The following is a 25468-nucleotide window of genomic DNA, read 5'->3' as shown; positions in this document are numbered from 1 at the left end:
AAACTACTGGATTCTTAGACTTTCTGTTCATCGCCTGCCATTGCCGGATTAGGTAGACCACAGCCTGTAAGCGATCCTAATAACCACCCCTACAGAGAGAGAGTCATTGTATAAGTTCTATTGCTCTAGAGAACTCTTACTAATACAGTTACGCTACACAGAGAGGTACATCCGGATTTACTGAAGGCAGTATTCGCATACTGTTCCACTTTCGAAACTTCTCCTTTAACGCACAGCTGAATTATTCAGCACCACCTGAGAGGTAAGCAGGTTTCAGTTGCATGAAAAAACTTAAAGCCCTTCGGGTTTAAAATCTCAATTGAAATTTCCATGTTCACTCTAAGTTACTCAGATGAGGCTGCCCATTCTAGCTCATAAGTATGCTTTCGAAAGTTATGCAAGCTAGGCATGGTGGTGAATGTCTTTAATCTAGGCAGAGGGTGGTGGATCTCTACGAGTTTGACGCCAGTCTGGTTTACATAGCAAGCTCCAAACCAGCCCCAGATTTTTTTTTTTTAATTAAGCATATTTGGGTCACTATGCAGAAAGTAAGTGGCAGGGGGATGCTTAGCTACACATGTGATGCCTGTACCACACCCTACCCCCACAAGGCTCAGAGGACAGCTTCCCAGAGCAGACAGACTGAAGAGCAGGTCGTGGAGGTTTACTGTGAAAGTGTTTTCTAGACATGATAGGAACGTTGCACCCATGAGCTGACAGCAGCCGTGGATGCCACACAACCCAGTCAGCACCCCAACCTGGCTGGGGAGGGCTCATGAGGACCAACTGCTGGTTGAGTTGAGGAGCTACTGATGGCTGCTGTGGAAAGGATGAGTCCGTTTTCTTTAGGGTGTGGGCCCTGGTAGGCTGCCCATGTTCCAGTGGATTGCCCTGCATACATGCACAAGTAGGCAGCCCTAATGGGACTCAAGTAGGCTATCAGAAAACCAAGCTTAAAAGGAATGTGGGGTTGGGAGGGGACGTTGTGGAGATGCCTTAGGAGAGGTGGAAATGAGGCTTGGAGTGTATAGAATTCAAATGCATTGTTCACGTGGATGCTATTCTCAATAATGAAATACTTTAAGACTATCAATACACGCACGCACACCAGCATGAGGTGGAGTCAGTTGACCTGCACTGGAGAAGCATGGCGTGCACAGCAGCGGCAGTGTGGAGAGAACAGACAAGTGTGGGCCGCCTGCAGCTCCCCCCATTCTGCTCAAGGTCTTCCACAAGGTCAGGCCTCTCAGAAGCGTGCTCTCTGGCAAGTACAGCCCTGATCCGTAAGTGAAACACCTGTCACTTCTCTTCACCTCTAGCTCAGCGACAAGTGCCGAGAGTGCATCTAGGTGTCTCTTTCACTCCCCGGGAAAATGACTGACACAAAGTGCTTAGGGACCTGGGATTCCTCCCGACAACAAATAACCAGCAAGGCTTCTGAGCAGAAAACAAGAAGACTGGTGTCTGAGGAGTGGGCTGCAGCTGGAGTCATAGCAGTGTGCGCATTTTCAAAGTTCCCTCACAGACCAGTCAGGGCCTTATTCTCAGAATACCCTTGCTTCTCAAATGCTTCATTTTTAAGCCTTTTATGAAAAATGGACAATATTGAAGTAAAATATTTTAATTCTAGATATTTAGATATTCTAGGTATTTACTTCTAGATATTAAATACCACACTTATAAAGTAGGTATAGGGGCTGGAGAGATGGCTCAGTGGGTAAGAGCACCCGACTGCTCTTCCGAAGGTCCAGAGTTCTAATCCCAGCAACCACATGGTGGCTCACAACCATCCGTAACGAGATCTGACGCCCTCTTCTGGAGTGTCTGAAGACAGCTACAGTGTACTTACATGTAATAAATAAATAAATTAAAAAAAAAAAACAACCTTTAAAAAATAAATAAATAAATAAATAAATAAATAAATAAAGTAGGTATAATTATATTTTATTTTAATGGTTTTCAAAGATAAAGAACAGGGCTCTCGAAAGTTGCCGGAGCCACTAAAAATCACAAAGCTAATGAACATTTTCAAAAAGCCTGGATACCAAAATAGCTTTGAACTGCTGAAAACTGCATGGAGGGCTCGAGAGTACGGACGGCAGTTGAGCTCCTCTCCAAGCACAATAACAAACACACGACAACAGAGGAACAATGAGGGGGACGCGGGAGGCTCAATCCTGTTATAAGTGAACATCTTCACAGGACTCCACAAAACCCCATCACCAAAAGCCTCCTCCCTCCCGCTCTGGAGTTGGCAGCTGAAAGATGTGCCTGCATGAGTGCAGCCTCAGGCAGGGCATGCACAATGCAGCCCGAAGAGACTCAGAGCACCTGCAGACACGCGGCTGCATGGTCTACTGGGAAGAGAGGCATTTGAAGCCAAAGGGCATTTTCCTGTGGTTCATACACATGGCTACGAGTTTCTACTCCATGTGAAACAGCTAGACAGCCCTGTCCGACCACCTCACTTAGGGCTAATGTAGTCTCAGTTCTCTAGAAGCCACAGGCTTTATTCTGGAAAGGAGAAAGCCCAGGCTACGACGAATGTCATAAACCCCAGGACACCAAACTGAGGTTTTGTTCTCTCCTGCTTAACAATTTTACCACTGGCTGCGAATGACATCCATAACAGTCTATAGTGTTTTCTGAGCTTGCTAACAAAGTCCAGCGTTTTTGCCAGAATGTCCTGCTGACTTTCCTGAAATACATTTCGTTTTTCTTCTTTCTTTCTTTCTTTCTTTCTTTCTTTCTTTCTTTCTTTCTTTCTTTCTTTCTTTCTTTCTTTTTTTCAAATAATTTATTACTTATAAGGCTGGAAGAGCTGTGTGAGCAGCGGAGCGCATCAGCTACGCAGAGAAGCAAGCATCCCTGTGAGCCTGCGCCCTGCTGGCCTTTCACACACGCAGTAAGTACTATGCCTCGCTCTGGCTGCAGGGCTCCCTGAGCAACGTCAGATTTCTTGGCTATCACCATCTCAGGAGGACTCTTCTCTGCTCCTCAGGGTTCTGTCAGAGGTCTCTGGGCTGTGGCTCACACGTGGATGACTCTGTCTTGCTCTCGATGAGAGAGATCTGCAGCACAGGCAGGAGGAGTTGGAAGGCATCTTGAATATAGGAAGCGCTGTTTGAGGCCTGGTGGGATTGACAAGTCACCAAAAAGAAAACGTTACAATCACAGGAAGGAGAAAACACTTAATGAAACAACAGACCCGGGTCTGCAATCCAACGGGAGCCACGGCTTCTGAAGTAAACAAAGGACAGGCCTGACGACTGCACTCAAGTTTGACATGGGACAAGACAGACCTAGGACTCAGAAAATGCAGCAGCACCAAAAGAACACCAGCTCCTCCAATTGTGATAAAAACTGCATGGCACTGGTACAGCGACAGACAGGTAGATCAATGGAATAGAATTGAAGACCCAGAAATGAACCCACACACCTATGGTCACTTGATCTTGGACAAGGGAGCTAAAACCATCCAGTGGAAAAAAAAGACAGCATTTTCAACAAATGGTGCTGGCACAACTGGCGGTTATCATGTAGAAGAATGCAAATTGATCCATTCTTATCTCCTTGTACTAAGGTCAAGTCTAAGTGGATCAAAGAACTCCACATAAAACCAGAGACACTGAAACTTATAGAGGAGAAAGTGGGGAAAAACCTCGAAGATATGGGCACAGAGGAAAAATTCCTAAATAGAACCGCAATGGCTTGTGCTGTAAGATCGACAATCGACAAATGGGACCTCATAAAATTGCAAAGCTTCTGTAAGGCAAAAGACACTGTCAATAAGACAAAAAGGCCACCAACAGATTGGGAAAGGATTTTTACCAATCCTAAATATGATAGGAGACTAATATCTAATATATATACAAAGAGCTCAAGAAGCTGGACTCCAGTAGTAACTCAGCTATTAAAAACAATGAATTTATGAAATTCTTGGGCAAATGGATGGACCTGGAGGATATCATCCTTAGTGAGGTAACCCAATAACAAAAGAAGTCACTAGATATGCACTCACTGGTAAGTGGATATTAGCCCAGAAACTTAGAATACCCAAGATACAATTTGCAAAACACAAGAAAATCAAGAAGAAGGAAGACCAACGTGTTGATACTTCATTCCTCCTTAGAATAGGGAACAAATACCCATGAAAGGAGTTATAGAAACAAAGTTTGGAGCTAAGACGAAAGGATGGACAATCCAAATACAACCCCACCCAGGGATCCATCCCATAATCAGTCAACAAACCCAGACACTATTACATTATGCCAGCAAGATTTTGCTGAAGGGACCCTGATATAGCTGTCTCCTTTGAGGCTATGCCAGTGCCTGGCAAATACAAAAGTGGATGCTCACAGTCATCTATAGGATGGAACACAGGGGCCCCAATGGAGGAGCTAGAGAAAGGACCCAAGGAGCTGAAGGGGTCTGCAACCCTATAGGTGGAACAACAATATGAACTAACCAGTACCCCCAGAGCTTGTGCCTCTAGCTGCATATGTAGCAGAAGATGGCCTAGTTGGCCATCATTGGGAAGAGAAGCCCCTTGGTCTTGAAAACTTTATACGCCCCAGTACAAGGGAACGCCAGGGCCAAGAAGTGGGAGTGGGTGGGTAGGGGAGCAGGGCGGGGGGAGGGTATAGGGATAGTATTTGAAATATAAATAAAGAAAATATCTAATAAAATTAAAAAAAAAAAAGAATACCAGCTCCTCAACCCACCCATCACAGCAGCTCTGACTGCTGCTCAAACTTGACAGCCAAGGACTCTGTTCCACTACTGAATAGGTACACTCTGTTCCTGCACTAGAGCCAAGACTGACAGATGCTCTCAGGAGGCTCTGAACCATCACAGCTCCTTCCACTGACTCAATGATGGAAGCACTGCACACAGGTATCAACAGTACAGACACAGTCTGCTCCGTATGACAGACATGTGGACGAGAAGCCTTAGAAAATCTACACCCAAGTATGCAGATCTGGCTTATATCTGACAGGCTCTCCCCTCCCAGAACAATAGCCTAAAATGAAGAAGTATATTTCCAAGGACAGTATGTAAGAATGCCCATTCCAAATGGGAACAGGGAGCTCACATCAAGAAAGCCTGCCTTGTGCATACTTGTCAATGGCTGGCACTCCTATCTGAACTTCAGTGGGACACTTGAGAACACAGTTTCCAGCCAAGGGAGACCTCGGAGACCATCAAGTTACAGCTCCTTGCACTTGAAACAGGTAAGATTGCTAGAAAAGGCATCTCCAACCCAAGACTATGAAGGAGGCCTAGGGAACCCTCCTGGCTGCCAAGTGCTTTCAACTCTGCCAGATACTAAACCATAGGCTCATGTTGAACTTATCACAAGAGGCCGGAGCTACTCAAGGCTGTGTAGCTGGAGAGTTAAGAGCATTTCTTTAACAGTAACTTAATTTTAAACTAAACAGTCTAATTGGTTCTTCAAAAACTTATTATTTATTTATTTATTTATTTATTTTATGTGTGCACACATGTGGGTGCACACATGTGGGTGTACACATGTGGGTATACACATGCTATAATGCACATGTGGAGGTCAGAGAACAACCTTTAATCCATTCTCTCCTTCTACCATTGGCTCCTGTGAATCAGACCCATGCTGTCAGACTTGATAACAAGCACCTCTATCTACTGAGCCATCAAACTGACCCTTACTTCATAATTAAAACGTAGCCAATTACCCACTTATTTCCCTCCTAGCTTTACAGAAACTCTTCTCACCAGGCCATCACAGGGCTAAGTTGTCGGAACTCTGACAGCATGGACTCCAGAAACCACCCCTCATGGGTGGCAATCTGACCAACTACAGCATACTCTCACTCCTCCTCCAGAAACTTTTTCTCTATATACATTGGTGCTTTGCCTGCATGTATGCAGACAGCTGAGAGCCACCACATGGGGGCTGGAAATTAAGCCTGGGGCCTCTGGAAGAGCAGCCGGTACTCTTAACCGCTAAGCCAACTCTCCCCACACCCCTTCCAAAGACTTAGCCCCTATGGTGTTACTCACAGACTGACAAGGATATGCAAGCTCTGGTGCCACTCTGTCAAAAGAGAGAACTTTTTCCTTGGAAATGGCCACATGCCTTTTTCTAACACCTCTCTCTGCATGAGGCCCAGCCTTTCAGGAAGCAGTGTTTGTCTACCTGAGTTTCAGTCTTTCATGTTCAACAGTTGGTCTCCGGAAGGTGTTTCATTACTGAGAATTGTGCATTAAGCTTCAAGGGGTAGGAACTGAGTAATGACAGCCTATGGCTCCTTCCATGTCACTTTACCCTTCAGCTTTGTTACACCCTCTGACTACTGAGTAGGGAGTGTACATCAAATAAACAGCATTTAGTGATGTCTGTATCAGCAGAGCTAAACTGCAATCTGGTTTTTAAAATGCAAAACCTAAGGATATAAAAATAAATTAATGCATAATGGCGCCTTAGGAGTCAGAGATGTAAAACCATTACTACTAACCTCTAGAAACACTGCAGTGATGACTGGATTAAGAACATCTGCCTTCTCTCTGACCTGGAATAAAGGAGAGAGTTTGTCACAGAACACCTTAAAAAAAAAAAAAAAAAAAAAACCACCACAGGCAGAACAGGTTCTCACCCTGATACACACATGGGTAAAAGGCACAGAACATCTCGACCAAGGGCGAGCCAAGTGTCATCTCTGGAAGGAAACCTTGCTGTAAGCTCACTTTTATACCTTTCTATGCTCCCAAAGTGAGAATAATGCATTGCTTAGTAGTTTTGCCGCTATTGTTGTTTTTTGTGGTGTGTGAGTGTGTGTGTGTGTGTGTGAGTGTGTGTGTGTGTGAGTGTGTGTGTGTTGTGTGTGAGTGTATGTGAGTGTGAGTGTGTGTGTGAGTGTGTGTGTGTGTGAGTGTGTGTGTGTGAGTGTGTGTGTGTGTGAGTGTGTGTGTGTTGTGTGTGTGTGAGTGTATGTGAGTGTGAGTGTGTGTGAGTGTGTGTGTGTGTGTGTGTGAGTGTGTGTGTGTGTGTGTGTGTGAGTGTGTGTGTGTTGTGTGTGTGTGAGTGTATGTGAGTGTGAGTGTGTGTGAGTGTATGAGTGTGTGTGAGTGTGTGTGTGAGTGTATGAGTGTGTGTGAGTGTGTGTGTGTGAGTGTGTGTGTGTGTGTGAGTGTATGTGAGTGTGAGTGTGTGTGAGTGTGTGTGTGAGTGTGTGTGTGTTGTGTGTGTGTGAGTGTATGTGAGTGTGAGTGTATGTGAGTGTGTGTGTGTGAGTGTGTGTGTGTGTGAGTGTGTGTGTGTGAGTGTGTGTGTGTGTGAGTGTGTGTGTGTGTGAGTGTGTGTGTGAGTGTATGTGAGTGTGAGTGTGTGTGAGTGTGTGTGAGTGTGTGTGTGAGTGTGTGTGTGTGTGTGTGTGTGAGTGTGTGTGTGTGTGTGTGTGTTCTTGAGGTTCACATGAGTAACAGCAACAGCACAAGTATGGAGGTCAGAGGACAGACATTTCCAGAGCCAGTTCTCTCTCTCCACCTGCCTCTGGACATAGAACTAAGATTATCAGGCTTGCTCAGCAAGCACCTTCACCCTGAGTCATGTCACCAGCCCTGTAGTCATTTATCAACTTTAAAAAATATCTTCATCCTGTATGATACAAAATGGAGTTTTATTCAGGCAAAAAGAGAAATGAAGGTATGTCATTAGCAGGAGAGATGGTGCTCTCCAGAACTGTCTTCAGTTGAAGTAGAACAAGCCAGTCTCACAAAAAAAAAAAAAACGTACATGTTTTCTCTAATGGATGTAGAGCCTAGAGTAACAGTTCTCTGTGGGCGTGGAGGCAGGAAAGTGCAAGCAGGACTATTCAAGAGACAGAAGGTGACCTGCCAGCACTAGGAGGGACAAGATAGAAAAATGAGGGTGAATTTGTATGCTTGATAGTTAGTGTTGTCAACTTCACAGACTCTAAAATCATCTGGGACATGGGCCTCTGCGCATGTCTATGAGGGCTTCTCTTGTCTGGGCTAAGTAACTGCTGGTGGGACCAGCCCCTCGCAGGGGCTCCTGCCCTGCTCTGGTGGAGACAGCAGGCTGAACACTAGCACTCATGCATTCGCTACTCTCCGCTGACGGCAGAACACAATGCCAGCGGCTTCAGGCTCCTGCTGCCTTGACTCTCCGCCACGATGGACTCCACTCTGTTACTTTCCCCTTAAGCTGCCTGTCTTGCAACATTCCATCACAGTAACAGGAAAAGAAAGGACAGTGCACTCAGAGAAACTCAGACAATGAAGTAAACATGGAGATAAACTATAGGAAGAAAAGTCATCTTCATTTTAGAAGGGCAGTTGGAACCCTGACTACAAACACTGGGACAATTCTAAAATAAGCGCACAAACACTTCAACTGTTTTGAAGACAGGCCTCTGAGCATCTCATTCATACAAACACGTCAGTTCTTTGTAATTGACTTCTCTTAGTGTGTCTTCACAGAACACACAAAATAACTCCATTAAACTATTCGGGAAACGCAGGAGCTCCTTTAAAGGAAACGCCAGGGAGGACGAGAAGCTGCATCCGAGGATGACTCCAAACAGGACAAGCTTGAACTCCAGCTTTAGCAGTTCATCTTGGCCATGGTTTTGCTAGACTAGGCTCCGCAGCACCTCTGCCACCACAACGCTGACACACACACTGAGGAGTCAGCCTCGTCTTCTCCCGCGCTCTTGGTGTATTCCTCCCTAGAGATCATTAGTTTCCCAGTCACCTTCCACATCACTCACAGACCGTCAGCAACATTAGATCATAAAGGTGCGGAGGGCAGCCGCAGGAGACTGGCTGAAAACACCTCAACCACACAGAGGAAACAGAGAGTGACAGAAAGTAAAGAACAAGGCCACAAACTCTCAAAGCCCACTCCCAGTGGCACACTTCCTCCAGCAAGCAAGGCTCAACAGCCTATAAATTCCATGGCCTCCCCATGTATTGCCATCAACTGAAGACCAAACAGTCAGACACATAAGTCTATGAAGGCATTTATCATGCAAATCACCACAGTACATGGCACTCAACTACAGACATGAGAAAATAAAACCATGTGTCTGTAATCTTATGAACTCTGGCAAGGGTCAGAGACTTCAATGGGAAAAGGGTAACCTTTGATGTCTGAGGCAGACAAATGCAAACCAATGAATCTATAACCTGCACCTCATACCACACACACTCGCAACAACTCAACCCTCATCACAGACATAAGAGCTCATCAACGAAAATATGAGTTGGTCTCAGGTGAGGCGATGCCTTCTGTTAAAACACCAAAAGTGGGGTCGGGCGATGGTGGCTCACGCCTTTAATCCCAGCACTTGGGAGGCAGAGGCAGGCGGATTTCTGAGTTCGAGGCCAGCCTGGTCTATAGAGTGAGTACCAGGACAGCCAGGGCTACACAGAGAAACCCTGTCTCAAAACAAAAACAAAAACAGGAAGTACAAACCCATGATAAAACAGGACCAACTTCAAAGCTACCATTCCAACCTAAACAAAACATACACATGTTGTCCCATTAGTATAAAATGTCTGGAAGGAGAAAGCTTATCCTCGTCTAGCAGGAAGCATGGCAGGAGTGCTGACCTGTAGAAATCTTAGAGGCAGAGATGAACTCTCCTAAACTCTAATCCTAATAGCAACTGTACATCTCTGTGAATATACTGACAAGCATCAACTTGTACCGAGACAGGTGAACTTTATGGTACGTAAACTATATCATTCAGACACTGGCCCCGCAAGCAGGAATTCTTACCCCAGCTGTGGTCAGGCAGGTGGTGAACTCTTTAGACAGCGAGGCCAGGTCTTTACACAGCATGACTGTCATCCTGGAGAGAAGAACACATCAGGAGAGTTCCACTCTTCTTTGTCTTTCTATTCATTTAACACACTATGCTTAACAACTGCTACACAGAGACAGATCCCTCCTAGTAATGAAAAAAGACGTCTTTAATAGCGTAAATACATCTCTTTCCACTATTTCAGTATGGAACACGCAATTCTAGAGTGATACACTTAAACAACAGAGTGACCCTGCCACTTGCTCTGTACTCCACCTTGGGCTCTGTGGCCATGGCTAGTCCTGATGATAAGTTCCCATTCCTTCCGGCTACAGACAGACCCTTACCTGCCTTTTCCTGTAAGGGCTGCTTCTTGGGTGAGTGAGCTCCCTGACTCTGCAGTGGAAGCCATGCTTTCTTCCCTCATCATGACTTCTAAAGCAAACACCCTCACTCTCAGATTCCAGTACCTGCAGGGCCTCTCCCTTTTCTAGCTCCTTTCCTTCTTGCCCATGACCCTCCAGCCTGAGTTATAAAAACAGCTCCCTGCCCGTGCTCATCTGTCACCTACGTCAAGTCTTCTACACCTTGTGTGATAATTCCCTAAAGCTCAAACACTGACATAGTCTCCTTATCATGTGTTGACTTCTTTACTCCCCGTATTTCCATAAGATAGTCATATTATCTTATGGCTGGCTGGCTTGCTTTGTTAATATTGAGACAGGGTCTATCTATATAGCTCTGGCTGTCCTGGAAGTCATTATGTAGACCAGGTTGGCCTCAAAATTGAAGCTGGCTTAGGCTACATAGCAAGGTGCTCTCCCCACTCCCCCATGTCTGTCTGTCTCTGTATGTGTGTCTCTCTCTCTTACATACACACATACACATTCATTCATCCTCTCTCTCTCTCTCTCTCTCTCTCTCTCTCTCTCTCTCTCTCACACACACACACACACACACACACACACACACACATACACACATAAGGATGTCTATTTAGATTTATAAACTACTAGACTTAGGCTTACCCTTTCTACTGCAATTATTCACATTTTACTACTTTGTAAAGTTTGTGGTTTTTTTGTCTTTTGGTTTTTTGGTTTTTCGAGACAGAGTTTCTCTGTGTAGCCCTGGCTGTCCTGGAACTCACTCTTTAGACCAGGCTGGCCTCGAACTCAGAAATCCGCCTGCCTCTGCCTCCCGAGTGCTGGGATTAACGGCGTGCGCCACCATGCCCGGCTTTTTAGTTTTTTGTTTTTTGTGGATTTTTGTTTTTTTTGTTTTTGTTTTTGTTTTGTTTTTTTTTTGTATAAAGTTTGTAATGTCTGTTCAAAATCAGCAAAAATGAAAAAATATGTGTGGGGCTTGGGCAGCCTCCTTTAAGTGCCCTGGGTCTATGGCTCCTCCATTTGTACTAATCATTTACCTTTTGTGCTGCTGTGAAATTAGAAATAATATCCATGAGCCCCTTACTAGAAATAATATCCATGAGCCCCTTATTAGCACAGTGCCTGGCATCCAGTGAGCACTGGTGACTATAACTGTGCTTAGGAACTGAAGAACTTAGGACCACTTTCTGTCGTTACTTATGCCAAGTTCCACTCCTACCGAGACTAACAATCTGCAAAGACATAGTTTCCAGAGAATAAATCGGTTAATGAAGCAGGCGGGTTTACATGCAGACTTGTCCCTGCTCAGTAACAATACCCTAAATGAGCAAGCCCATGTGCAATGGGACCAGTGCCTGTTAAAAAGCAACTTTCTAAAGCTGGAAGGAACAAGAAACCCTCTCAGCACATCTCTGTGGGAGATGCAGACTGCATCGTACTTACTGGGAGAGAGTCTGGCTCCTCTCTAAGGCTGTCACCTCCTGCTTCTGGCCATGCAGAACCAATGCTGCTGTTTTGTGGAACAATTCTATTGAGCAGGCAGTCAACTCTGCTAAGCTCCGGATTGCAAATGCATGGATATCCTAAGAGCCAAACAAAGCAAAATAGTGCAGTTACCGTTTATTATGTGAGTGGAAATGACAGCCCCTGGCTTCTTACACTAAAGAAAGAATATGTACCTTCCAGGTAGAAGAGAAGAACGGCCACTGTTTAATGGGCCTGCTCTTCTTCCACAGTGTGGCACCTTCCACAGCTGAGCTCATAATTACAGCAACAGTGGCTCCTGAACGGCTGGCTGTGACTATGTAACTAAGGCTGGCCAAAGGACTAAGATAGTGTCTGGTAACTTACTCTGAGCTACATCCAACTTCCCTCCTTCCCTCCCTCTCTCCTTCACTTCATCACTTTTATTCACTCCTCTTCTACATTTTGGAACTGAAATGATACCAACCTGAATCTTAATGTTGAAATTACTGATACCAGCATAACAAAATAAAAGGGCCCTCAGCTCAACTGCAATGTCACCTCTATGTTAGTGTTGTCAGTGGGGGGGGAGGGGGGGGGAGGGAGGATACACTCACCTCTGTGTGAGTATAAGGGGGGGGTGCTCATTTGTGTGCATGAGTGTGTGCGGGGGAGTGTGCTTACTGTGTACCTGAGTATGAGGTGGGGATGCACTCACCTGTGTAGGAGGCGGGAGGGTGCGCTCACCTATGTCTGTGTGAGGGGGCACCCTCACCTGTGTGTGCGGGGCGGATGCGCTCACCTGTGTGTGAGTGTAGGGGGAGGCGCTCACCTGTGTGTGCAAGGGAAGGGTCTGCTCACCTGTGTGTGGGAGGGGTTCACTCACATATGTGTGTGAGCGTGGAGTCCAGAGGCCCATGTCCAATGTCTTCCTCTATCAGCCCCCACTCTATCTTTTGTGGCAGGGTGTCTCATTAAATTTGGGGCCTACTGTTATGGCTAGAGTGCTGACCAGTGATATCTGGGGAATCCTCCTGCCTTCACACCCCACACCTTCCTGCACTGGGGTTACAACTCCGTGATACCACGTTCAGCCGTTTATATGAATGCAGGGAACCCAGGCAGCAAACCCTTTACCACTGAGCCACCTGCCAGCCCCTCAGGTTCACCCGTCTTTAAAGGAGCGTAGTTGCTTTGGTTACCTCTACTGAATGTTTCTGGGCTTCCTCGGTATTTTCTGCCTCCAACTCTTTTTCTCCTTCTTCTTTCTCTGCTACTGGCTTAGCCAGAGATGTTCTGATCCATTTGTAGGCTGTATTTCTTGCCTAAATAAGGATTTAGGCAACAATTAAATGCAGTTCTTACCAGCAACACATCAGCACCCTGGAGGACAAGCTCTTCACACAAGAACAGACCATGTAACTTTTCAATCCTTATTAAGTTACAAACCCTTACACTGAATCCTGTCCAATGGCTCCTTGTGAAACCCCCAGTCCTGTCCAATGGCTCCCTGTGAAGCACCACACCCCACCCCACCCCACTCCACCCCACCCCGTGGCTTCTCTGGAACTGAGGCTTGCACTAGGAAAAGCGCATGCATCTGGAGCAGATCAGATGCTTCACAGGTGGGTCAAGGTGCAGAGCATTTCCCCCAGCACCTTGGTTACCTCTATTGAATGTTTCTGGGGATGTGTGCAGGGGGGGGGTGCACTCACCTGTGTGCATGAGTGTCAGGTGGGGATACACTCACCTGTGGAAGGGGGTAGGAGGGTGCGCTCACCTATGTGTGAGTCTACCATGCCCTTCATTTATTCATGCTCACATCAAAGACTTTGGCTCAGCATCAACAACCTCAACTGTTTGCAAAATGTTGGGAATTAGTTTGTCTTAATTTGGCTCCCAAAAGCCAGCTTTCAGACACTGAGGTCCCTGCCCCCAGCCGGCTTTGATTGGTAATAAAGAGGTGCCATTCGGCCAATGCTGGGCAGGGAGACAGAGGCAGGACTTTTAGATTGTGAGGGGACGGGCCTAAGGAAAAGGAATCATGACAGGAGAGCAAAAAGAGCAGACTTAAAGACCTGCTAACATGGAAGAATCCAGAACGTGGCCTTAGGGGCTATTCCCCCATTGGGTCTGGGGTAGCAGAGATGAAATATAGATTTTAAAAGATGTTTTAACTCAGGAATACCGGAGGGGAGTATGTGTTAGCCTTGGGAGGTTCTGAAGTGCCCAGCCATTGAGCTAGCCAAGGCATATCCAAATTAGCTGGCATGTGAGTGTGTCTTCCATTTATATACCCAGAGCTCTAGGGTGGGTACAGCCCAAGCAGCCCACTGGGAGCCAAAGCGGATTAACTATTCACCACTAGTAAGATTCATAAAAATCTTATGGCTCTATATTCATTTTCATTTGTGCCTGCATGTTTTAAGTGCAGACAATGACAGACACACCCACACTGTCCCATGTACAAGTTCACTGACTTCATACATAAAGACTGTCGCTCCATACAAATGCCACAAATTTCCTTTCTCCTGGTGATGGACTTCTCTAGTTTCTCTAGTTTGCTTTGTTTTAAACACAATCTTCTAATTGTTCACCTATCTTTATAATTACTGCTCTTCAGTGATTATCCTGACCGGTCTAATCCTGATCTTGCTAATACCTATATCCTCTGACCTCACTCATCTTACTGCTGCTTTTGCCTAGATCATTATTTCTCATCTTAACTTCTTTCTCTGGAAAAACAAAGCACCCCAAATGCCTGCAAGACACACATCTGACATTCTGCGACGACTCCAGATACAGCATGTAAAGGAAATGAATACTTTGATCTTTCTGTCTCTAATTCACCCTTTTATCAGCCAAACTTTGGAGGTACTGTTCTATAATAGTGGCTCAAGCAAAAATATGACAGCCATTTGGATTTTCCCATCAGTCTGATTCTGCACAAGGTCCAACCTGCCCCAACCTTCCCCTTCTATTACCATCATGTGCACTCAGAGCAACATCCTGACTGTTCTATTAGTTCTAATGTGTCTTAAATTTATTTTCACGGTCATAATACTGTCAATGATCTGCTGACCATGCAAAGCTGACCATTCCCCTGCGGGGGCTTGAATGAGAATGGACCCCATGGACTCATATATTTGATGCTTAGTCAGTAGTTGGTGGAACTGTTTGGGAAGGACTAGGAACTATGGCCTTGCTGGAAAAGATGTGCCACTGAGGGTAGGCTTTCAAAAGCTCACACCAGGCCCACTGTGTGGCTGGTGTATGTGTGTGTGTGTGTGTATGTGTGTGTGTGCCTGTGTGCAGTCCCATGCTGCCTGCCTGTCTGCCTGCCACCATAGTTCCCATCATGATGGTCATGGACTAACTCTAAGACTGTAAGTAAGCAAGTCACAATTTAAATGTTTCCTTTTAGTTGGTCATGGTGTTTTGCAAAGAACAGTAATTAACAAATCCCTTTTGGTCATGGGTGCCCCATCAACTAGATTCAATCTCATTTTTCACAGTGTGGTCCAATAAGATGACCCATAACTGCACCTTTTCCTCCCAGCCCTTCACCTCAAGCATCATCTCCACATAATTTCTGAAGACAAGTGTCCTGAACAACCTTCCTCTGAATTTCCACCATCCCAGAATACCACTAAAACCCAGTGCTTACAGAAGATGCTGAAGTCAACTATGCCAGTCTCCTGAGTAGGACACATACTAAAGGTCAGCAGCAGAACGCCCATCCGGCCTGCATACCTAGTCCCTGGCGAGTGTGTTTCACAACTGCTTTATCTCCTTTCTTTTTGTAGCACACTGGCTTGGGTTTTAGATTCTTCTGGGTTTTTACAGTCTGGACTCCCAGAGTCTCAGTAAAATTGCTAAGAAAGGAAAGCCATCAACCCAAAGCCATTAGCGCTCCCTTAAAGCCATGTACAAAAGCCTGCTAAGATCAAAGCCATGGGAAAAAAGCAGAGCCCAGAGGTACAGGCTCCTCTCAGAGCCACTCCAGAAGCAACACTGTTCCTACTGACTATTGCATCCTCTCTTTTTATACCACTCCACCTGGGTTTTTATTATTTGTAGAGGAAGAATTCCATTACCTGTGCTAATTGGTTTTTGTCAACGAGACACAAACCTACATATCTGGGAAGAAGGAATCTTAGTTGAGAAAATGCTTCCATATGACTATAGGTAGTCGAAGGAATTGTCTTGATTAATGATTGACGTGGGAGAGCCCAGATCACTTCGGTTGGTACCACCCCTAGGCCAGTGTTCCAGGGTGTGTATGTAATAAAGCAGGCTGAGCGGGAGCAGGAGGAGTAAGCCAATTAATGATGCTCCTCCAGGATGTCCTAAATGAATTCTTGCCTCCAGGTTCCTACCATGTCTTCCCTTGGTGATGATCTGTACCTTGAGGGTTGTAAGAAGAAATAAAGGCTTTCTTTCCTGAGTTGCTTTTGGTCATGGTGTTTATCATGGTGACAGAAAATAACTGCCCTTAAATGAAGGGATCCACTTAATTAATTTTATACAAACAAAAGGAATGCATTGAGCTGGACAGTGGTGGCACACACCTTAAATCCCAGAACTTGGGAGGCTGTGAGTTCCAGGCCAGTTCAGTCTACAGAGTGAGTTCAAAGACAGCCAGGGCTACACAAAGAAACCCTTCTCAAAAAACAAAACAAAAAATAAATAAATTAATTAAACTCTAAAAAAAAAGCTGAGCCAGGCAACAGAGATCACAAATGATCACAAATCATTCCAACTAGACTATAATTATATGGCACTGGACTTGGGCCTTTAAGTACTCTGAGTAACGCTGTTACCAGGGCTACAACTGAATGGGCAGAAGAAAACCTGGTATTCGTTTGTTTCAGGGTTCTTTCCCCTTCAGAATAGTTGTTCTCCCAAAGAGCCTGCAAGAGCAATCCAATCTAATACTGAAAAAGAAAACCTTCACATTACTTAAATATTAACCTCTCTGTTTCAAAAAAAAAAGTAAACAGAAGGGGATAGAGAGATGATTAAATTGGCAAACAGCCAGCCACAGTGATTCACGCCTATAATCCCAGCATTAGTGAGCCAGAGACTATAGGATTTCCCTGGTATCCAGCTAGCCAGATCAGTAATCCTCGGGTCCAGCAAAAGACCTTATCTCAAAAAATAAAATGGAAAAGTGACTAGAAGACAACTGACTTCAACCTATGACCTCTATATGCACATGTACATGTAGCACACACAAAAACAAACAGTGGATTATACCAAAGGGCAGAAACAGGGATGATCGGAGTGTATTAGATCTATCAAGACCAGAGTATAGAATATAAACAAGTTAGAAGACAAAGTTTTATCATTTTCAAAGTAAGGACCAGTGTATGTGAATCAAGACCAGAAGGGCTGGAAACAGAGCTCAGTTGGTAGGAGTGCCTGGTATACACGAGGTCCTGGGCTCCATCCTTAGCACTACATACACCAGGATGGTAGCATATGCCCCTTTGCCAGCACTGGGGAGGTGGAGGCAGGGGGATCAGGAGTTCAAGGTCTCTCTCAGCTACAACGGGAGTTCAAAGCCAACTTGGGCGACATGTCTCAAAAGACTCATAACAGATGCTAAATTTAAGGAAGAATCCCCAGTTCCAGACGTACGGAAAGAAAAAAGAAAGCCATGAGGAGTGGGAGTAGGATCTTCACGGCAGCTTACCAGCAGCAAAGGGAAATAAATCAGAACTCTACAAAGAATTGTACGACACATCACCAATAATAAACAAACATCTCACCCCTGCAGATGTGACGAGCTATCACTTACACAGGATTCTGGCCCTGGAATGTACAAACTAATAAAAGAGAGAAAGTCTTAGACAAACCCCCAGTACAGGTAGCAGACTGGGAATGTTTTACTTTTAGAGTGGGGGAAGGGAGAGTTGTGTTTTTCAAAAAGATATACATCATGAAAGCCACTATAGATGAAAGGAGTCTAAACTAGACAAGTAAAGCTAGTTCAATCCCAGGGGCTCCAGGGGAGTGGGTGGGATGGTCTGAATAACAATGGCTCCCACAGGCTCACACATTTCAATGCTTAGTCAGGGAATTAGAAGGTTAGGGGGGTGTGGCCTTTTTGGAGAGAGTATGTCAATGGAGGTGGGGTTTGAGGTTTCTAAAGCCTGTGCTAAAGTGCTAGGCCCTGTTTCTTTGCCGGCTAGAAGCAGATCAGGATGTAGCTCTCAGCGACTGTTCCAGCATCTTGCGTGCCACCATGCTCCCTGCCATGACAATAATGGACTAAGCCTCTGATACTGTAAATCCCCTACCCCAATTAAATGCTTTGTTTTATAAGTTGTGGTCACTGTGTCTCTTCACAGCAACCGAACACTGACTAAGACAGTCAGTGGATAAATGTGGAGAACAGATGAAGTCAAAGTCTCTTGTCAGTGTTAGATATGCTGAGGTGACAACTGTATACTGTGGTTATGCAAAGGGATAGCCTCATCTTCCTATTTGCTCTCAAACAGTGAGGTTCATGTGACTTCAGTGCGGGTGCATGTGGTTGACACTACAAGTAGCGTGCCAGCACTAGCGAGTGCATCCGGTGCTGTCAGTACTGTTTTTACAACTTTTTTCTCAGTTTGATGCTGTTTCCAAAATGCTATAAGCAATGTCATGTTTTGAATGTGAAGTGACCCCTAAGGGCTCATATTTGGGACACAGTTTCCAGCTGGTGGCACTGTCCTGGCAGTCTGTGAAGCCCTTCAGAGGTGGAGCCTACAAGGCCCCTGGGCTGAGGAGACCCTGAAGGGTAGGGCCCAGACCATCCTCTACTGCTATGGGAACAGCCACCACCTCGCACTCCTGGCGCCATCCAGTCAGAGCTGAATTGCCATGCCCTCCCCACTATGGTAGACTAAGAGCCTCTGAAAATGTGAGCTAAAGTAAGACTTTCCTCCCTTGAGCTACAGTGTCAGGAGTTTCAGTCCCAGGGATATAAAGTTGTGAGGAGCTGAGTTCTTGAGGCAGCTGCTGAGCACAGCCTGCAAGGCTTCGCTGGGGAAGGCACCGTCTGCCCCAGTGTCTCTCACACCTTACTTGCTTGGAGGTAAGATGGCTGTGTTGACTCCACACTGCCAGCAGCTCTCATGGCCAGACAACAATACCTGCCTGTTGCTAACAGCTGCTGGAATTGTTCAGAGATGGGAAAGGTGGATACAGAGGCAGGAAGCAGTATATGACAACAAACAGTTATCTCATGAGCAGACAGTGGAATGTATGTGAGGTCCCTCCTCTGAGCTCTGACAAAACTCATTCCAAACACATGATATTTCAACATCACCACCACAGCTCAGCCATGGGACTCTCATTCCCAAATTTTAGATGGTCACCAGCAGAGTCTGGCCACAGCAATGCCGAGCTGCAGGACTGTGCAGGCAGGGCCCATCCTCATCATCTCTGATCCCATAAAGGTTAGTCAGTACTGCCAACTATTAAATGACCAACTCTACAGGCTCAATGAAGCATTCAAACAAAGTATTCCAAAAAACAGATCAGGATGGGACACGTGCTGGGAAGACAGACATGGGCTCTGCACACTGACCTAGAGAACAGTAGACAGGGAAATTTTGTAGGATCCTTTTCTAGAACTATCAAGAAGAATACTTCATCCATGCTGGCAATCCCATTGGCCAGAAAATTATAATCGTATGCTCATTATATGTATATATTGCCAGGAGGTTAAGACAAGCCCTTGCTATATAACCCAAGTTAGCTTTGAACTTGCAATCCCCCTGCCTTCAGCCTCCGAAGTGGTGGGATCACAGGCTTGTGTCACCACACCTGACCTCCCATTAAAATATTATAAATGAAATAATGGAAATCCCCATAAGGGAGTAACTTACCTTGGCAAGCTTCTCTGGTCGGGAAGAGACGTGAAGCTGAGCAAACAGATCTGTTATCTCCTTGGTAAAATCGTCATCCCCTAAGAACCAAGAGCCACATAAAACATTCAAGAAAGGCTGTCATCAAGAATGTTGTGCTGAGCCGGGTGTGGTGGCACACGCCTTTGATCCCAGCACTCAGGAGGCAGAGACAGGTGGATTTCTGAGTTTGAGGCCAGCCTGGTCTACAGAGTGAGTTCCAGGACATCCAGGGCCACACAGAGAAACCCTGTCTCGAAAAACCAAAAAAAAAAAAAAAAAAAAAAAAGAATGCTTCGCTGGGGGCTGGAGAGATGACTCAGTGGTCAAGAGCACTGACTGCTCTTCCAAAGGTCCTGTGTCCAAATCCCAGCAACCATATGGTGGCCCACAACCTTTCCTAATGAGATCTGATGCCTTCTTCTGGGGTGTCTGAAGACAGCTACAGTGTACTTACACACAATAAATAAATAAATCTTTTTTTTTTTAAAAAAGGAATGCTGTGCTGTCTAGTTTTAAGTCAACTTAATCCAAGCTGAGTTGTCTGAGAGAAAGGGACCTCAACTGAGAAAACGTCTCCATAAGATCAGGCTGTAAGCAAGACTGTAAACAATTAGTGATTGATGAAGAAGGGCCTAGCCAACTGTGGGCAGTACCAACCAACCCCTGGGCTGGTCTTGGGCTCTTTAAGAAATCAGGCCGAGCAAGCCATGAGGAACAAGCCAGTACGTAGCACTCCTCCATGGCCTCTGCATCAGCTGCTACCTCTACGTTTCTTCCCTGTTTGAGCTCACCCCAGTTCCCTCAGCACTGAGCTGTTACCTGACAATGTAAGCAAAATAAACCCTTTCCTCCCTTAGTTACTTGGGTCCTGGTGTTTATTACAGCAACCACTCAGTAGGACAAGGAGACACAAAGCATGCAAGCAAATGGGGACCATGACCACAGCAAACTAGACATCTACATGAACAACAATGCCTTCTCTCTTTCTCATCTACATCCTGCCCACTGGCCCCAGCTGAGTGGTACAGAAGATAAGTCTTAAACCACAAAAATCTTTGAGCATGAATATCTATAAGAGTATTTCTTAACCCTGACTCCATGCTACACGAGAGCAAATTAGTTCCCTTCTATGCCTACTACTTCCCCAGAAACATCCCCAGAGGAATTCCAGGGGAGCCATCTTGGTTCTTTTCCTTCAACTGTACTTCTGCTCTCTCTCTCTCGATAGTTAAGGCAAAGAATAAAAGTGATTTACTGATCCCCAGAGTGATGGGCATTGGGAAAAGCTGTTCTCGCTGATACAGCCTTCACTCACATTAATTCCAGTAAACAACTTCCAGCCACAACCTACCATGAAAGGACACAATATCCAACCTCCATACATAGTCATTTGGTTTTTCCAACTAAGTGTGACTGGGTATAAGGGGAACTCTGCATCAACCTGGGCCACAGGTGCTCCAAGGAGTTCACAAAATAACCAATAGCACAGAGGGAAGCACAGGCGTCTATGCTTACTACACCTAACAACTCTACCCTGAGGCATATTTTGGGTTGTTAGTAACAGAACATTATGGTAGTATATATATTAAACTTATATAAGTATTCAAATATAGTATGTCTGAGTGATCAAAAAGCTATTACTATCAAATGTAGTAATGAAAAAATATTTGGCAAATTACTGTCAGGTTCTGCTACACAGAACGGACTATACAAACAATTGCTGCATCGGAACAGAAGCAGTTGCTGGGCGTGCAGTTCAATGCTGAGTGCATGGGTGGAAAGGAAGCATGCTACTACTGCTTAAGAGTGGGGCACCAGGGCGAGGGGGCTGTGGGTAGAGGGCTCTGAAATGAAGTCTAGAAAACACAGGGGTCCACAGGAATGAAGACATCCCGAGCTGAGCTCTGCACTGTCTCCTCCTGCTATTCCCAAGTTTCTGTCTTAACAGCATCAGTGACATACAATTAACTACCAAGTCACTGGTGCATTTCCCACCAAAATCAGAGAGACACAGCAGGCAGGAGAATCACAAAGGAGAGCTGGGACAGGGCAGAGCAGGGCAGGGCAGGGCAGGGGAGGGCAGGGCAGGGCAGGGCAGGGCAGGGCAGGGCAGGGCAGGGCAGGGCAGGGCAGGGCAGGGCAGGGCAGGGCAGGGCAGGGCAGGGCAGAGCAGGGCAGGGCAGGGCAGGGCAGGGCAGGGCAGGAGGACTACACATCACCATGTTTTCAAAGACTTCGTTCCTAGCAAAGGTAAGAAGGAATATCACAGACTGTTCCATCTGTTCAGAAAACCTGAAGCCCTCAGAACAGTAAAATAAATAAATATATACATACATACATAATGATTTCTAATTACTGTGCAGAGCCCAGATGTTGACAAAACTGAAGAAATATGGACAAGTGTTCCATGTACAAATAATCTAAACTAGGTTGACAAATGAATGGGAACTGTTCTACCTTGGCCTGCTTAGGAACAATGGAAGACCCTGCCTCTCACAAAACCAAAACTGTTTTATTGGTTCCCTGTTGAGGCTTTTCAAATGAAGGTTTTTGGCTGTTTACTTAAATTTTCTAGACAGTGACAATGACAGTGAGCACTTGTTAGGCACCTACTATGTGCCCGACTATAAATACATTTAATTTACTCCTCATAATACCACCGGAGGAAGGAGACTATCTGCTCAGCAAGATGAAACAAAGGCTCTGTGATGAGCCTCTTCTAGAGGTCGCACAGCTTTGTGAGAGGCAGGTCTTCATGTAACCCAAATCTAACTTTAAACTGTATCACTTGGGGCACTGAACTAGTGTCTCAGGATCTCTAGACAGCTTTTAGGACGCATATTCAAAACCATTTCTAATCAAGAGCTGAACCTTCACATAAATTGTCATTAGAGAAACATTACAATGAAGCCAGCTTGACTTCCTGGAACAGAAAACATCCCTGTCTTAAGTAACACCAATACTCAATTTCTGTTTTTCTCTCACAGAAAAAGCCCTCAAACCCTGTCCCAGGGGATCTTTGCTTTGCTCTCATGAATTATTTGGCTTCCCAATCACAGTGGATTAGAAATGAGAAAAATCAAGAGAGACTGAGAGCTGTCTGAGGCAAGCTTCCCTCACTCAACAGAAGTAAAAGATAAACACGCAGAAGAAAACAAAAACACACAGCTCTAAAAGGCAATGGCAGAGGGCTTTTAGCGCACGGCCAGTTGGCATAATTAATCTAGAAATTCTCAAACCATGAAATGCTGTGGACTCCCAGGAGCTTTTATTTGAAATGCAAGTTATACATGTTTAAAATTAAAATTAAATGTCTAAAGTATTATTCATTAAAAGTAATAACTGCACTGTAATCAGGATCTATTGTATAAGAAAAGAAGGAACGGAAGGCAATAGTTGTAAGCCAGGCTGGAAAGATGGCCTCCTGAGTGAAGCACTTGCTGCAGGGTGATGACTTGTGCTCAGATCTGCAGCACTCACACAAGAGCGAGGCATGGCAGCTTGTGTCTAGAATGCCAATGCTGGAAGGCAGGGCAGGAAGGACACTGGGAGCTCCCTGGCTGGCCAGCCTAGAAGACTCTAGTGCTCCAGACTCATTAAGAGACCCTGTCTAAGAAACATGAGATGGAAAACAATAGAGGAAGGCACCCAACATCATCCTCTGGCTTCAACAAGGACATGCACATATGGGCACAAACCACCCCCTAACACACACACACACACACACACATGCATGCACAACATGTTAACAACCCCACTACTTGTTAATAAAACAAACTTTTTTTGAAACAGGGCTTATGAACAGAAAATCTTACCTCCATGCCCAATTTTATGTGATTATGGGGACTGAACCCAGAAATTCATATGTGCAGGCAAGCACTCTACACACTGAACTACATTGCCAACCCCAACAAAATATAATTTTAAGGAAATATATATCTTCCAAAAAAGGAAAAATTATTGAGAACAATGTCATTGTTTTATATCTTTGTGACATGTCTAATAGCATGCTAGCATAATGAAAGAGATTCTCTTAAGCAGTTTTACAATTAGACTGTTAAGACAGGATGTTTAAGGTGGACAATATCCAACCATGCATGTACGGATGCATTACTGCAAAGGCAAGATGCATTTTAATGACTTTTCAAATAATAATAATTACCCTTTAATAATCGTGTGTGTATGTGTGTATGTGTGTATGTGTGTGTGTGTGTTCGAGCACGCCAGCCAAAGAGGAAGAAGGGGGAGAAGGGGAGGGAAGGGGAAGGGAAGAGAGGAAGAAAAAGGGGGACAGAGACACACATGTGTAGAAGTCAGAAGACACCTTGGGTGTGAGTCCTTGCCCTTCTCTTAGTTTAAGATGGGTGTCTTTGTTGCTCACGGCAGCATACTAGTCTAAGTGGCTTGCAAGCTTCCGGGAATTCTGTTGTCTCCACTTGCCATCTCCCTGTAAGGGTACAGAGATTACAGAAGCCCTCTACCACACTGTGCACACTGTGGTGGTTTAAATATGCACGCCCTTCACTACAGACTCATGTGTTTGAATGCATGGCCCATAGGGAGGCACAATTAGAAGGTGTGTCCTTGTTGGAGGAAGGGTGCCATTGGAGGCAGGCTTTGAGATCTCCTAGGCTCAAGCTATGACCCTTCTGCTGCCTGTGGATCAAGATGTAGAACTCTTGGCTCCTCCCGCATCATGTCTGCCTGGATGCTGCCATACTTCCCTCCATGCTGATAATGGACTAAACCTCAGAAACTGTAAGCCAGCCCCAACTAAATACTTTCTTTTATAAGTATGCCTTGGTCATGGTGCAACACATGCCCAGCTTTCACATGAGTTCTGGAGACTCGAACTCAGTCCTTACACTTACACGGCAAGCATTCCAACCACTGAGCCATCTCACTAGACCCTACTGAATAATTTTTAGTACTACAGAAAAAAACAGCAGACGGTTATTTCTTAAAGGATAGTTGCAATCACCTGTATTACAATGCACCTATATTACAATACACAACACCCATAAATCATATTTCTCGACAATTTTGCAAAACTAAGTAGTTTCAACATTTACATTTTCTAAAACATTCAGATGTAGGTTGTAAACACAAAAAAGACAAAAGATCACCACCTTCTGGATAACAACTACCTTGCATGCTTCAAGATGGGATCAGGGATTACAGAAGGCACAGATGAAGCGTCTAACTGCATACAGAGGCTAACAGTGACCACCGGGCAAACAGGCAAGAAGGTAACATAGTGGCTCTCTATCAGAAACAGTAAGCAGAGACGTGCTGCAGGTTATACTTAGGAAAGTGGCAGGGCCCTCAGGCGAGGGTGTGAGGAAAGCATTGAGAGCCTGCAACAGAGTACACAGGGGATGCCCACTGGCTGCAGAACCCTGCATTACCTTGTCTCTCCTCCTCCTCTTCCTCACAGAACTCTGCTAGGGAAAATGCTTCTTTGAGCTGCTCTAGCTCAAGTCTAGTTGTCTGTAGTTCTTCTCCACTCAGAGAACTAAGAATAGATTTCACCTAAATGGATATGAGACAATTAAAATTTGTTGGGAAAAAAAATCTCAAATAGAGGAGAGTCCAGAGGTCAAACATGAATTATAAACTAGCCAGTCAGTGTTTCTGGGTAGGGACGGGGGAGCAGTATCACACTATGTGGCCCAGACTAGTCTTGAACTCTCAAGTCTCCTACCTCAGCATCCTGAGGTCATAGGCTTGTGCTATAATGGCTAACTCCCATTCCTTAAAATTTTAACTCCTGAGCTGGAGAGATGGCTCAGAGTTGAAGAGCACCAGCTGCTCTTCCAGAGGACCTGGGTTCAATTCCTAGTACCCCCAGGACAGCTCACAACTGTCTATAACTCCAGTCCCAGAGGATCTGAGAGCCTCC

General features: G+C 45.3%; 1 protein-coding gene across 5 annotated transcripts in view; it reads right to left on the bottom strand.

Moving 5' to 3' along the window:
• Positions 1–1927: 1927 nt before the first annotated feature.
• Fam114a2 (family with sequence similarity 114 member A2) overlaps positions 1928–25468 on the bottom strand; it is a 36455-nt gene continuing 12914 nt past the window's right edge. For all 5 annotated transcript variants that reach the window (XM_021176572.3, XM_021176573.3, XM_085830004.1 and 2 more), the window contains 7 exons: positions 24975–25098; positions 19546–19625; positions 12865–12987; positions 11642–11781; positions 9785–9857; positions 6498–6551; positions 1928–3131 (listed from right to left, as the gene is read on the bottom strand). In XM_021176572.3, coding sequence (XP_021032231.1) covers positions 3009–3131; positions 6498–6551; positions 9785–9857; positions 11642–11781; positions 12865–12987; positions 19546–19625; positions 24975–25098 — 717 coding nt within the window. In that variant the 3' untranslated portion in view covers positions 1928–3008. The remainder of the gene's footprint in view (positions 3132–6497; positions 6552–9784; positions 9858–11641; positions 11782–12864; positions 12988–19545; positions 19626–24974; positions 25099–25468) is intronic.

Source organism: Mus caroli, unplaced genomic scaffold (genome assembly GCF_978045245.1).
Source record: "Mus caroli unplaced genomic scaffold, Mus_caroli_1 scaffold_13, whole genome shotgun sequence".
Lineage (NCBI taxonomy): Eukaryota > Metazoa > Chordata > Mammalia > Rodentia > Muridae > Mus > Mus caroli.
The sequence above is the reverse complement of the archived record's forward strand: the minus strand, read 5'-3'. Positions and strand labels throughout refer to the sequence as shown.